The sequence below is a fragment of the Chiloscyllium plagiosum genome, unplaced genomic scaffold (assembly GCF_037043375.1).
Source record: "Chiloscyllium plagiosum isolate Xiang-an unplaced genomic scaffold, Cpla_swu_hap1 HiC_scaffold_3, whole genome shotgun sequence".
NCBI classification, from domain to species: Eukaryota; Metazoa; Chordata; class Chondrichthyes; order Orectolobiformes; family Hemiscylliidae; genus Chiloscyllium; species Chiloscyllium plagiosum.
Genome location: NW_028270141.1, coordinates 33,673,097 through 33,689,093, shown reverse-complemented (window position 1 = coordinate 33,689,093; position 15,997 = coordinate 33,673,097). Strand labels below are relative to the sequence as shown.

The 15,997-nt window shown below is 40.0% G+C and overlaps 1 protein-coding gene across 4 annotated transcripts in view; it reads right to left on the bottom strand.

Moving 5' to 3' along the window:
- Positions 1–15,997, bottom strand: part of LOC122548600 (CUB and sushi domain-containing protein 1-like) — a 2,407,075-nt gene that overhangs the window by 252,920 nt on the left and 2,138,158 nt on the right. For all 4 annotated transcript variants that reach the window (XM_087978377.1, XM_087978362.1, XM_087978369.1 and 1 more), the window contains exon 42: positions 7,361–7,549. In XM_087978377.1, coding sequence (XP_087834503.1) covers positions 7,361–7,549 — 189 coding nt within the window. The remainder of the gene's footprint in view (positions 1–7,360; positions 7,550–15,997) is intronic.

Here is a 15,997-nt window from a genome sequence, read left to right as displayed (position 1 = left end):
AAGATCAGAGTCAAAAAGTGTGGCACTGGAAAAGCACAGCAGGTCAGGCAGCATCTGAGGAGCGGGGCAGCCAACTTTTCCAGCATAAGTTCTTCAGGAATGTGGGAAGGGGGGCGCACATGGGGACTGAGAGATAAATTGGGAGGGTGTTTGGTTGCTGAGAGGAAGGTGGCTGGGAATGCCGTAGGTAGATGAAGATGGGGCGAAAGTGATAGGTCGGAGCAGAGGGTGGAGCGGGTAGGTGGAAAGGAAGATGGATAGGTAGGACAGTTTAAGAGGGCAGTACCAAATTGGAGGGTTGGATCTGGGATAAGCTGGGGGGAGGGGAAATGAGGAAACTGGTGAAATCAACATTGATTCCCTGTGGTTGGAGAGTCCCTAGATGGAAGATGAGATGATCTTCCTCCAGTCGTTGGGTGGCTAGGATTTGGTGGTGGAGGTGGCCCAGGACTTGCATGTCCTTGGCACAGTGGGAGAGGGAGTTGAAGTGGTCGGTCACAGGGCGGTGGAGTTGTTTAAGGTGTGTGTCCCGGAGACATTCTCTGAAATTTCCATAAGTTGGTGTCCTGTCTCCTTGATGCAGAGGAGACCACATTGAGAGCAACGGACACAAAAGATGAGGTGTAAAACCTACGCACACACCTACCCCCTCACCTCCATCCAAGGCCCCAAAAGATCCTTCCATATCCAGCAGTGATTTTCCTGCACATCCAAACACCTCATCTCTTGTGTCCATTGCTCATGATGCAGTCTCCTCCACTTCAGGGATGCCAACTTGCAGAACGTTTCAGAGAACATCTCTGGGACACACGCACTAGACACCTCGTTTTCCACCTAGGTAGCCTCCAACCACATGGAATCAATGTCAATTTCACCAGTTTCCTCATCTCCCCTGCCCCACCTTATCCCAGATCCAACCTTCTAAGTCAGCACCAAACTCTTGAACTGTCCTACCTGTCCATCTTCCTTCTTAATTTCTATCTGCTCGACCCTCTTCTCCATCCTATCCATATCACCCCCACCCCCATCTACCTATCACATTCCTGGCAACCTTCCCATCAGCTCCAACCCTCTCCCATTTGTCTCACAGCCCCCTTTGGCCTCCATGACATTCAAGGTGAAGAGCTTATGTTCAAAACGTCGACTCTCCTGCTCGTCAGATGCTGCCTGACCAGCTGTGCTTCGCCAGTGCCACCATGTTTGCATCCTTCCTTCAATGACCTGTGGCTGAAGGGGAAATCCCATTCGCTAAACATGAAGACCATACCAGCTCAGTACTGAACCAAGAATACATTTCAGTTTCTCACCTTCTTGAAATGGTTGGTGAATGTGAGCTTCAATATAATCCACTGGACCTACCTTTATGCCAATCTAGAGAAATTTAGAAGTATGAATAGCACAGAATACTTTGTCAAATTTTATAAAGAGGTGCCTGGAAAAACCTAATCTCTATTCAGTTAGTAGACCATCAGAACACAATGGTGGAAAAATTGTGTACCTCAAAAGCCCAAAAAGGTACTGGCAGAGCTGCCTCTGCAAGATACTACAAATTCATTGGAAAGATAGACATTCAATCATCTGCTTTATCACTCAAGTCTACATGCCTGATGAAGCACAGACCACATTCGATCAGCTGCATTGGACAGGCCATAGAATTCTCCTACATGGGGGACATGGACACTTAAAACAAGTGCTTGACTCAGAGCTTCGACATGGCAAGTGAGCCACAGGTGGGCAGACAGAGTGTTTCAAAGCCCTTCCTGAAAACATCCAACATACCCAACAACACTTGAGAAACCTTGGCCTAAGACCACCCAAAAGGGAAAGGAAAGCATCTGGGAAGGATCTTGTCTGACAGCTGATGACAAGCTGAAGTCAAACATTAGCAAAGAAAGCAGCACGTGGCAACTCAGACTTCCCACTCTTCCATTCCCCCAAACACTGTCTGACCCCATCTATGACAGAGACAGCAGATTTTGTATTCGAGTCTTACCCACCTGAGATCTAATTTTTAGGATGGAAGCGAGTCATGACGGACTGCCAAAGAGAACAAGAACCAACAGATTGATACTGTACACGGTATTCCAGATGTTGTCTCTCCATTGTAGCATCAGACATCAGAAGATGCTGTGACAAGTGTAAAACCTCATTGGACAACTTCACAAGAAATGCTGGTTAAGGTACTGTACAATGATTCCCACATCTTCACACCAAGCAAAGACTGCAAGATTTACAAGATCATTTAATTTTCATCCAAGCTCCAATAGTTTCACCCTAGTGTTCTTGGGGAGATGCTTGTTTATTATGGAGGCTGTCTACATATCAACATCGACATTACTCTTGAAAGTTCCAGCTGTGTCATGCTAACTTGGAAAAACTGGATTGAAGACATCATCCCAATCCTTCACGTTCAGTGGAACTGACAGCAAGTGTGCTGAGGTATTCTGGAAAGATTCCAATGGCCTCAACGTCAAGGTTCTCCATAAATAGGTCTTCAAAAGCAAAGCTATGATGGTCTCAGGGCACAGATCAGGAAAATCCTCAACCACATATAAAGGCAAAGAACTATCAGCTTGTTGAACAGTTGAGCATAAATTCCTGACTGGGACTTAAAACTTTGGAAGCAGAAAGCACATTGCCATTGGTCAACTGTCACTTAAAATGAATAGTGCTCAAAGAACGCATCAAATTGGATGATTAATGGATCTTAATAAATTGTATGCTGTTCTGATTCAACAAGATGTCAGCAGGTTCCTTATGCTCTTCATCTGGATAAGTGTCAACAACTCTATCATTATCAATATCATCAAACCAAGCAGGTATTTTATGAACTTTATTGAAATATTAATGGTCTTGGTCTGGCAGAATGCTATGCAAGCTGAGCAAAAGCTTATCTGTTCATCCTGATTGCTCACACAATGGCAAGATACCTGTCTTGTGAGTTACAGAATTTGACCTTGTTGTGTGAAGGTCTAATGGTCCCATACTTCTAGGGAGGAGGAAGCCATGGCATGGAGAGTGCTGGCATCAGCTATTGAGTGCATTTCATCGAATAATTAATGTAAGCAGTGCGAGATTGCTGGCTTATTAAATTTCTAAGTGCATGACCTGAGCTTGAGCTATTGTGCCTCTTCTTCACTGGGCTGGAGTGAATAAGTTGTTGCCTTAACGAACCACTTTGCTCTCCAGTGGGAGTGACAACTCTTTATCAAGAGGTAGACAATAACACTGAGCCCACCTTTTGGCAAGGGGTAATCCTCAAAAATGGCCCACAGACATTGATACACATTCTCAGGCCTCTCATCTGATAGCAATTCAAAACCAAATGGTCAAACTTCAGTTAAACTTACCACCAAACAAAAGTACATTATAAGGACAGAAAGGTGGCCATGCTCCCAGGGGGACCATGGACACCCTGTCACTAGTGAATCATAGTCACATTGATGGTTTCCCTCAATGGAAGGGACTCAAATGTTAAAATCCAGCTAGTCAGGTCAGGAATCCATAAAACTGTATTATCACATCAATTATGACCTGAGAGGGAGTATTAAATGAAACAAACAGGTTGAGGTAGTTTTGCAAAAAAAAACTTCAATAAGCTGAGTTATGCTAATCTTTGTGGAATAAATGCCTTAAATTCTGTCAGCAAAAGTAATATGTCCTTAGGATACAAATGAAGTCAGTCAGGCAGAGTGGCATACCCACCTACCTATGCTGAAGATTTCAAACTGATCATTTTCCTTCTTTTATCTTATGAATAAAGGAACACTGAGATTAATCTGAAATGTTACTGTGAATTACACTGTACATTGCACATTTTAGTGGTAACATTGGCACTTCAGTTTCAGTATTTGCATATCCATTCAGCCTAAGTCTTCTGAACTTATATTACTTACCCAAAAGAGTAAAATCTGTTGTGATGTCCTTATACAACATCAGTTATATTACTACCAGAAGCTATAAAGTGAGAAAGCCTGATAAGTAGTGCAGTTTCTAAATATGACACGATGCAGTTTATGTGACATGAATGAATCTCATCACAAATAATCTTGCCATATTGCTTTGGTTTGTTTCAAGAGCAAATAATAATTATACCAATAAAGAAAATTGGGCAATATGAGAACATTCTGGCTATAGCACAAGTTTAGATGCCTGCAATTTTCAAATTTCTAATTGTGTATTTAGCAGGAAACCATTTTTGGGCTAGAATATGGGAGAGCTACATGGGGAGTACAGCTCATACCTTTCATCAGGTTTATAGGCCACTGAAACACTCTGGGAAGAAAGAAATCAAGTTTGAAAGTGAGACACTTGATGTTTGTGTTCAGATTATCATGAAGCCTTTTATTCAATTTATCAGTTGCTTCAACAATGAAAAATGTTCATCCATCTCAGTGGTTGCATGGCCAATTCACCTGACTTGCACATCTTTGGACTGTGGGAGGAAACCCACGCAGACACAGGGAGAATGTGCAAACTCCACACAGTTGCCCAAGGCTGGAATCAAACCTGGGACCCTGGTGCTATGAGGCAGCAATGCTAACCACTGAGCCACTGTGCCAGTTGGTGAAATCTCCATTGACATCTATATCTGCATTCCAGAACACATAATTGGGGCCAATGTTCTCATGTATAAATAGAATATCTCCCCTCCAGGCAAAACTTATTCAGCTTCTTTAAGGCCTCACATGTAATGGTATCTTTTTTTGGATCCTGAGAACATTGAGAAGTTACTTTGGTAAAGACCCCTCCCACCCTGGTTATACTCTATTCCACCGTCTTCTGTCGGGCAGAAGATATAAAAGTTTGAATGCATGTACAAATAGATTCAAGAACAGCTTCTTCCCTGATGTCATCTGGCTTTTGAAAAGACCTCTCACATATTCATGTTGATCTCTCTCTCTATATATATATACCTTCTAGAACATAGAACATAGAACATAGAAGAATACAGCGCAGTACAGGCCCTTTGGCCCTCGATGTTGCGCCGATCCAAGCCCACCTAACCTATACTAACCCACTATCTTCCATATACCTATCCAATGCCCGCTTAAATGCCCATAAAGAGGGAGAGTCCACCACTGCTACTGGCAGGGCATTCCATGAACTCATGACTCGCTGAGTGAAGAACCTACCCCTAACTTCAGTCCTATATCTACCCCCCCTTAATTTAAAGCTATGCCCCCTTAAAGTTCTCTATGGCTGTAACACTCTATTCTGCACTCTGTTCTGCTATCTGATGCACAGTGTATGGTATGGTCTACCTGTATAGCGTGCAAAAAAAAAATCACTTTTCACTATATATGACAGTGCATGTGACAACAAGAAATCAAACTCATCTCAAATAGCTAACTCTTCTAAGGGGCAAACATTCTGCAATGTATATGGCTCACTATGATCATCTGGTGTCACAGCTTTAGTGGGGTATAATGGTGTCATGTGCTCTTCGTGCCATCTTCTCTGGTGCTTTTTTTTACATTCCTATGCTACAGAAGCTATGTTGTCATTGGTAGATTTTTCAGCCACTATTTATCATCACCTCTCAGTTCTGCACTGTTCTGTTAATGGACTACTATTTATCACTCCAACTTTTTTCTAGAATGAGCTCTTCCCTGGAATGCCACAAGTCTGATATTGAACAACAGCAACACTGACTTCAATGAATTCTCATATTAATTCTGCTACTGGACCTCCACAATCTTATTCTTCAGTCAGCCTGTATACAGGTATTTCATAAAATCATCTCGTCATTCACTTGGTGTCTGAAACCTTCTGTTGAATTTGGTCCTTCCTAGAATCGTATACTTTGTTTGAAATTGTGGTGGAAGGCTTTTAACTTAAGATTATTTAAAATGTATCTGTAGACTCAATTAAGGCTTTGTCAGACAAAAACATCAGTGGCTACTCTTCCTGTGGAGAAAAATAATGTGTTGACCTGTTATTGCCCAAATTTGTAGCAATTTGTTACCTCAAGCATTTTTTCTCCAAAATACCAGTTTTGATTTGAATGTGATCCTTCCATGTGTCCAAACCTCTCAGATCATCTAACTCAGGATTCATGGCTTTTCTAAATGGTTTTGTGGTTCAGCTGATTTTCAAATTACCTGATGCAGTCACTTTCTTTTCCTGGGAACTTGTAAGTTAGACTTTGTTGTTATTTCATAAATGTTGTGAAGCGGCTGAAAATTGCTTTGCTCTAAGTTAGCTCAATAATCCCTTCACATTTTGCTGAAGTATCATGTACTTGCAGCCCTATCTTGGTTTGTCTTTCTTTGCTAGGTCATAGTTGCAACATATGGTTGTACCAACCCTGAATTTGGTCTGCAGGGCTTTAGTTTTAAGCAGTGCTTGCTAGGGATCTGGTTTTGCTAGCACTAGCTATCCATTGCACAATTAAAATTGCTTTCTGCCTTTTCCATGTCTTTTCTTGGTTCTTTGCCTGAGAACCTGCAATCACTGGTTTGGGATTTTCTTCACGAGCTACATACTTCTTGATGCAGTTTTGAATGGGTTTTAAATTAGATTTTCTGACTTTCACTGCCTCCATTTTGTCAATCCAGCACCTTTGGTGCTTCTCAACTTTGTATTTTCTAGGTCTCACAGTTAGTCTTCTTAAAAGTTGAATTTCCAGTCCATTGTATGTCGGCTTATCTAGCTTTGGAGTTGTTGGATTGTTCAAATAACCACCAGCTTATTGCATAATAAGGAATGAAATATAGCTGTACCTAAGTAGGTCTTAATGTGCTGAAGCCATGATAATTTCCCATCACCTCTCAGTCACTTATCCTTCCCCATCGTAGAAGATACCGCTTACTCTTACAACAAAGACCTCCATCCAAGTGCGACAAGTGAGAATATATTGCCAAATGCTAACAAGGTCACAAAAGCACTGAAAGGTTGGACTCTATTTCCTGTCAGAGATTGTGTAATTTTGCAGTTGCCATCATCAAAGCTCCATCAATGTACTGCTGGTATATAACCACTGGAGTTTTCATGCATCTCCAAGGATGAGGTCTTGAAAACAGCTTTCATCCTGCACTAGTTATACCTCTGATAGAACCACACAGCTCTAACAGAGTCAGTGTGGGTGGTTCCTCAGAGACAAGGGCTTACTTCCAAGGCCATGAGATGCTACCTAAATAACCTGACTACTGATGAACAGGTAAAGGTACAACCCAAAGCCAAATGAGTAGAAGAGCTGTGATTGAAGAACCCACTGGCTTGTTGAATATAGGAAATTTGGGAGCATTCTTTAGCATTCATTAGCCATTCACTGGAACAGTCATCGCCGTCCTATGCAGCAGACTGGAGTTGCTGGAAAAAAAAGGTAATGAAAAAAAGAAATGAATAAAGAAAGTACCTTCACATTTTGGGAATGGATGGTTCCAGTTCCTGTTGATCCCATGATGGCACGTAAGAACATGTTGCCCAATCAGGATGTAACCAGGGTAACACTCAAATGATATAGACTGACCCACACTATAGTCAGAATTAATGATAAATCCATTCTGAAATGGTCGTGGATCAGGGCAACTTTGAAGCTCATAAGCTAAAAGAAATGACAATCAGAAGGTTAGTAGCAGGTAATAAAGAGGTAATCAGCTTGTAAGGCCATCCTTGAATATTTCAATTAAGTTCCACCCATCTAACGTAATGATATTCCTCAAAGCTTAAGTTCTTCCCTTGACACCCGAGGGGGAGAACAAAAGCCGTAAAGGCACATTTAAAATGATTGTAAAGGCACTGAGGTTTAATATTTTGCCTTATGATCTCTTATATGTCTGACTCTTAATCCAATCAGGGAGGAGGTGCTTAACATTGACTATGAAAGAAACACAATGAGTAGAGTTCCTCTCATACAGTTCCAAATTTGATCTAGACTCACAATGGACACAGGCTTAAGACCATGTTAAGTGTCACAATTATGTTTAACTTTACGATTTAAAGAGAACAAAAAGGACAATAAAATTGCAATAAATTAAATCACCCTCAAATTTGTGTCAAGTGGAGCTTTGAGATAGTTGAGAAAGCCCCATGTGGCTGATTTGCATATAAATGTATTCTGTGCCAAAAAAAAGAAAAAAAACATGACAAGTATGTGTAAAAATGTAATTACTTTTCAATTTGTTCCCACCTTACATGGGCCTGATCTTATACAGTAAAAGCATTGAGAAACATTGGGAATTGCTCTGGAAAAATACAGTAAATGTTTTATGCCGAACACACTGTCTTCAGATGAGTCAGCTAAGTTGTCAATGCAGTCAAACGTGTTTACAATTTTTTTTTAGCACTGCAGTGTGAAATCCTGAAGCACCTCAATACCCTAAGTAGCATCAATAAGGGAAACAAGCGGCTTCATCGGACTTTTTGGGATCGAGGGATAGTTGACACGCTTCCCTTTCTTCTGTTGATGCATTTTGCTCATTTTCTTGATCCATCCTTCAAAAGTGCTGGAGGTATTCCTTCTGGTTTTGTTACTCTCATACTATGTCGGTGGTGACTAATAGTCAAAAGTCAACATATCTTCTCGGACTTTCCTACCACAAAAAGGTTTTCAGTGCTATCCATGTTGGTGTAGACTATAGTAGTGGGTGAAGTCTTCGTTAATTCTCTTACCACCATTACATGTTTCATCTCTCAATGTTAAAGGGCAATCTGGCAAAAGACAGTGAAACAGTCCAGTTTTATCTGTGTTAGAATTTATCCCTTGGTGCATTCCCATTCAGGACTTTGAGAGATCATTTTGCAACTATTACAATCGCCTTGCCCATGATTTTGCATTCTAGCATGGCCTGAATCCCCTCCAGTTAGTTGGCTTGGTCATACAAAGCATGTGGGCTAGTTTGTTTCATGCGTACATGCAACACTCTGTTCAAAATGAGGTGAACGTAAGACGTTTAAAGTGAACATGAGATGTCTGCTTAGTGTATGTGCCTCTTAATAGATGTCACATGACTACAACTGACAACGGGGGACATTTGTACATTATTCCAAAGAAAGTTTGGCTCACTTGGAGTTACCACTCCAGAATCTTGGCTTATCACAGGTATCCTTTTGTTGAGTTTTCTATTCTGTTGGTGGAAGAGGCTAACAACTTCAGCATGACCGGAGTTTCACGTTACCCAAATTGGACTCATTTTGCATTAGAAAAAAACTTTAAAATAAATATTTTTATGTCAGTCTCCTTTCCCTAACATAGGTTATGCAGTTTCCGAATTTGTGGGTAAGGCAAGGTACTCTGCTCTCACTCTCACTGCACACTTCTGTCTGAAAGAAAACTTATTAGTTTCCCAATACAAGATGGAAACCCAGACTCCAACTTGCATCTGCTAAACCTTAAAAAATTTAGCAATTAAAAAAAAATGCCAGATCATTAAGCTGAAACAATCTTTTGCAAAGAAATTGTTTCAGCAAGAGAAGCCTTAAAGAGAAAATAGAAACTGTGTGCATTGTATTTCCCTTTGTTCTAGGAAAGCAGTGAGTGGGTGTAATTGATTTTCATGTGGGTGCACTAGAGTCAGGATATTAAATTATGAATTTATCTCATGCATCTAAATTAAAAAACCTTTGAAACTTTTGCAGCATTTCATTTTGCTATTATATTTGTATTTCTTGCTGCTTTCCTCATCACTATCGTGCTGCTGTAAATTTGTTTTGTCTATATAAGCGCTTAAAAATGTGTTGCTGGAAAAGCGCAGCAGGTCAGGCAGCATAAAAGGAACAGGAGAATCAACGTTTCGGGCATAAGCCCTTCTTCAGGAACCGAAACGTCGATTCTCCTGTTCCTTTGAGGCTGCCTGACCTGCTGTGCTTTTCCAGCAACACATTTTTAAGCTCTGATCTCCAGCATCTGCAGTCCTCACTTTCTCCTTTGTCTATATAAGGACAATTTCAAAATAACTTTTATCTTTGCAAGTATAGGAAAGTTCAGTGTACAGAGTATTCACTAAGGTTCTCATATTTAATCAAAGAAATAATGAAACTTCATTATGCGTTGTAACTTAGAGGCTACAGATTGTAATGATGCCTTTACTGGCTCATGAGAGATATTTGCACCTTTCAGTTAATTAAACTGAGACTTCTTATTTTTGTGCTGTTCTGAAAAACTCAAAAAGTAATTTTAGCATCGCTTAGAAATTATTAGAGCTGATACCATACAATAATATTAAATAACTTTGGAGAAAAAGGTATCAGCCAACCAGAACTACCAACACAGATTTATTAAATCAAAGTTGTGTCTCATAGAAGTGTGACATGCATTGGGGAAATAATGTTGTAGGTGCTGTGTTTATGAAATTTCAAAGAAAGGTTTTTTCAGGTCGAAGCAAAACCGGTGAAAATTAAAATAAATAATATTATTGGAAGCGACTATTTAGAATCTATATTAATGACTTGGATGTGAGGACATAAAGTAATATAGACAAATTAAAATAGATGGGAAAATAGTTGCAATGAAAAAATAAATTTACAATGGATATGGATAGGTTAGGTGAATGAGTCAAAATTTGGCAGATCAAGTTTAATGGGAATCAGAGTAAGATTGTCCATTTTGGTCAGAGGAATTGAAAGGCAACTTATTATCGAAATGTAGAGAAACTTCAGAGCGCTTCAGTGCAGAGGAATCCTTGTGTGGAGAAGGTGTCCTCAGGCATGAATAGCAGAAAGTTGGTATGCAGGTATAGCAAGTAACAAGGAAGGCAAATGGAATTCTGGCATTTGTTGCTCAAGGAACAGAATGTAAGTATTATTGCACAAAGCATTAATGAGAGTATTGCATACAAATTACTTGAGGTGTGATGTATTTCCAGTCGAGACAATACAGAGCAAGTTCAGTAGTTTGATGACAGAGCCAAGAGGTTTGTCTTAGAATAATGATTTGGAGGTGCTGCTCCGAAAGCCGATGCTTCCAAATAAACTTGTTGGTCTATAAACTGGTGTTGTGTGATTTTTAACTATGTCTTACAAATAGAGATTGAGCAGTTTAGTCCCACACTCTCTGGAGTTCAGAAGAATGAGAAGAGATTTAATTGAAGTATATAAGATGCTAAGAGGGAGGGATTGACCAAGTAGATGTGGAAGGGATGTTTCCTCATGTGGAATGAGAGATTGTAATATTAGGATAAGGGAAGCAGATTAAAAGCTGAAATGAGGAGGAATTACTTCTCCCAAATGCTCATGAATTCACTAATCCCAGAGTACAGTGGATGCCAGGAGATTAAGTAAATTTGACAGATAGATAGATTTTAGATTCATATTGAGTTGAAAGATTATGCATCACAGGCAGGAAAGTTGAGTTGAGGCTGAAATGAAATCAGTCATGATAACATCAAATGGTGGTGCAGGTTTGAAAGGCTGAATTGCATACTCCTGCTCCGAGTTAATACATTCTTTCTGAACAACACAGAGAGACCAGTCAAAAAACAAACATTATACATGACAGAAAAGATCAGTTTTGGCTGCAAGCATTGAAACTGGGATTACATTAAGGCTGTTAGTCAATTCTAAATACAATTTTTAAAAAAAAAATTTGGAATATCGAGCAGAATATCAAACATTCACTTGTTCACAATGATTGTGCATGGTTAATAGTGAAGGGGACTGCAGACAGCTTGGCATTTGTGCAGATAGACAATGAGATTTTTTTTGTTCTTGGAATTCTTGGAAGCTTTGTTAGCAAGACCAGGTGACACACATCAAGATGAAGAACAAAGTGAAAGCTTGTGTACTCAAATGTGAAACTTTAAATTTCAGAAAGGGAGCAAAAGGAATTAATAATTCAGTTTGACAACTCTTAAAGAAGTGGAAGGTGAACCAATAAAACTATTAAAAGTAATATACAATTGGATAAATAGGGTTCTGAGGAACACTTGAAAGACAAACAGATCGTGACAAACCAACATTAATCAATAGTTTAGCTACCATTAGAATAGCTGAAAATATTTCCACAGATTAGAATTATTTGAGGAGATAACGAGCAGGTTAGACCACAGGGAGCCAATGGATGTTATCTATCTGGATTTCTGGAAGGCCTTTGATAAGGTGCCAGACTGGAGGCTACTGAGTAAGATAATGGCCCATGATATTAGAGGCAAGATGGATGGAAGATTGGCTGTCTGACAGAAAGCAGAGAGTGGGGATAAAGTGGTCCTTCTCAGGATGGAAGCCGGTGACTAGTAGTGTTCCACAAGGCTCAATGCTGGGAGCACAACTTTTCACTTCATGCATTAATAATCTGGATGAAGAAACTGAGGGCATTCTGGAAAATTGGATTGAAAAACCTACCAGCCATAATTGAATGGCAGAGCAGACTCGATAGGCTGAATAGCCTAATTTCTGCTCCTATGTTTTATTGTCTTATAGTTTCCACCAGCTCTCCTGTCCTAAACCTGACATAACTTGAGTTCAATGACATTATGAGAGATGATAGAATTAAGGACCCCCAAGTTGGCAGCTGAACTTCTTCAGAATGGATTTGGTGTCGAGCTGGATAGAAACGGAGAGGTACAACTTGAATTGACATTGAGGTAGTCACAAGTTGGCCCCAATAAGAAAGAATGGTGCAATTGGGGTGCATTGATAAAGATTATAACTTGGGGCTCGAAGAAATAATTAATATTTAAGCAGTCAGCTCCTGCTCCATCCAATTGTACCCACTTATTTCTGCTGGCGAGTATGCCACTCAGCACTGTGCTATCTGTTTGGGTGACTGTGTGGATGATATGACTGTCATTGTTGAAAAGCTGGCAGTGCACAACGGCTCAGAGATGTGGGTGTGACTGTTGCACCAGCAGTAAGAATGTGCGAGTGAGGTGAAGTCTGGACATCAGGTAAGAGACATGATTGTTAGAAATTGTGGGTGTGAAAGTTACAGGGATCCAGTGAATTGAAGCATATTTGGGGCTTGTGGTGGGATGTGGTATTTGCAATCATTGATCATGTCAAGTCTTGTGAGGCTACTGTGCGTCTTAAAGTATGGCTCATTGCTGGAAGCATGGCAGTTGACATCTACAGCTCTCTGTTCCCATTGCCCTTTTTGCGTTTGTCTGTTGGGCCTCCTTTTACTTTATAGCAATGCAGGTCACCTCTCCTCTTCACCAAAACCTTTTGGACTCTGAACTGTCATATTTTGGCCACTAAGTGGCTCCTTAAAGTTTCAGAAAGGCACCACTGGTACTCATGTATATTCCAACATGAAATGTGAAAGATGCCACAGTTATGGAGTTAGCGTCAAACTTCCATCAATCATCTGCAGGTCAGAAAAATCACGATCAGTGTACTGATTTGACCACCAATATGACCATTTGAAGCTCCCGTCGAACAGGCATTCAAGAACATTAGCCCTCAAATGAAGGGCTCCCCACCAGGAAGCATCAACAACTTAGAGGGCAGTTTTGAAATACTACTTCCAATTGTAACTCTGTCGTTGTTTGTCAAAGTTTCAATTATCTACAGATCTGGCAGGTTCTGAAATACTTCTGTGCTGACTTAAACACTTGCACATAAATCAGTTGCCTTCCAGACATGAGCAGACAATCAGCTTTCTCTAAGCATTGAGCACAATTATGAAGGTGAGTAGCAGCTTCCTGTCATAGGAAAAGCTTCCAGCAGCATGCAGAAGAGAAGGAAATGGTGGTTATTTCATTATTCATTTAAAGGAAATGGTCTCAACTAGCAAAGCCAATATTTATTGCCTACTCCTAACCACCCTCAAGAAACTGCTGGTAAAACTGCACGCTCGAACTCTTGCAGTTGCAAGTGGGTGATTAGTTTATACAATTGAAGAATATTTCAGACAGCAATTAGCGTCAAACACTTTAGAATAGTCCTGGAGTAACATTTAGGTTAGACCAACTTCAGACAACAAATCAGTGAATTGGATACATTTTTTTTTAACAACAATCTGATAGTTTTGTGATTACTATTTACTGAGATGAATTCTAAATCTGGAATCGACAATATTCTGATGTTGACAAACAGAATCATAGAGTACCAAAGCAGCAAAATTATGCAAAACTGAATTAAGACACCAGCATAGCTCCACCTGAAGTAGTGTGTTCAATTCTGGGTGCCACACTTTAGGAAATAAGTGAAGACTTTAAAGAAAGTGCAGAAAAAATGTATGAGGATTGTTTCAAGATGACATGAGAGGGAACGCTAGGGTTGTTCTATTCACAGCACAGAAGCAAACAGGGAGATTACAGAGGGTGTTGAAAATCACAAGTGAAATGGAACTGTACCTAACAGCTCAAGAATCCATAATGATAGGGTTCAGATTTAAGGGGATTTGGCAAAAAAAAACAGAAGATACCTGAGAAATAATCTGCTTTATGCATGAGTGGTTGGGATTTGAAATTCACCAACTGACATTGATATAATCACTGAATTATAGCTTGTGGATAAAGATTCAACCGACGCATTCAAAAGATAATTGGATACATACGATAAAGAGAAAAAAAATGACGGGTCATGTGGGAAAGAGTGAGGGTGTTGGGACAACTGAAAGAACAAGTACACAGCCGAGAGGCTGAATAGCCATCTTATGCACTCTTCCATGATTCTTTTCTGTAAATTGGGTAAATGGAATTATGATACAGATTAACATTGACTTAATTGAATGTTACCACAAACTTAGAGAATGAACAGCCTACTCCTGCTCCACTGCTCACTGGTACATTTTATAAATAGAAAAATCCATTAGATAGCCTTTACAACCTTGCTCTGATTGATGAGTTTCGCAGTGTTACTGTCCACAAGATTTAGTGGGATAATTCAAAATAATATTGTCTAGCTTTACTATCTACTCTTATTCCTTAGCATCAGTTAAGTGGTTTGCTAAATGAATGAATCATTGGCATCACTACCATTCTGGTCCAAATTATTTGAAGTCAATAACTCAAACCAATGAGACCAATATTTTCTGCAAGTCCTTCAATATTTGAAACAAGATTAATATACTTAAACTGCCATGCACTCTCACTTTAATATGCTATTCATAATTCATTTTTACAAGTTAAACTTGTATTATTTCTGAAAATAAATTCTCTCATAATAAATTTCCTGTATGGAGGCACATAGTGAACAAGCTGCTTTTTTATCTCCATTTTCTTAGGGGGAGTCTGAATCAATGAAAGTATTTGCAGGTTCATTAACCGCGTGTTCACACTTCTTTCATGATACCAGTTGATAGACTGGCTATTCTTATATTCTTGGGGCAGCATAGCGGCTCAGTGGTTAGCACAGAGCCAGGGACCCGAATTCGATACTAGCCTCAGGTTCACATTAGAGGTAAAAACAATCCACCCTCCTCTAGCTTATCTCTCCATGCTTCAGGCTCTCTGCCTTTATTCCTGATGAAGGGCTTTTGCCCGAAACGATGATTTCGCTGCTCCTTGGATGCTGCCTGAACTGCTGTGCTCTTCCAGTACCACGAATCCAGAATCAGGTTCACATTCTCCCTGCGTCTTCGTGGGTTTCCTCCAGATGTGAAAATTAGCTGGATTGGACATGCTAAATTACCCAGAGTGTTCAGCAAGGTTAGGTGCATTAGCATGGGAACAGAGGATTACAGGGATAAGGTAGTAGGATGGGTCTGGGTGGGATGCTCTTCAGAGGGTTAGTGTGAACTTGTTGTGCCGAATAGCCTGTTTCCACACTGTGGGGATTCTATATTCTATCCATGGATCCATGGTCTTAAGTACTTTCCTAAGCCACCTTAGGGAGATAGTGCCCTCACTCAGCTGACCCAATTAGTCTGTCGAATATCAATCCTAAATTCAGAACTGGATTTCAAGATTTTCCAGATTAGGATTTGAACTCTCCACCTTCAAACTCAAAATAGAAATGCTACCAAAAGACTAGGTTCCTCCTACTATGACTACCAAATACTATCAAAGAAAGGGATTGGCATTGAATCTTTTCAATTCTTAAAGCTTTCCAATATTAAGAACTACATCCCAACACTTTGCTCCCTCAGGGAAATTTTTAAAACTGATCAAGT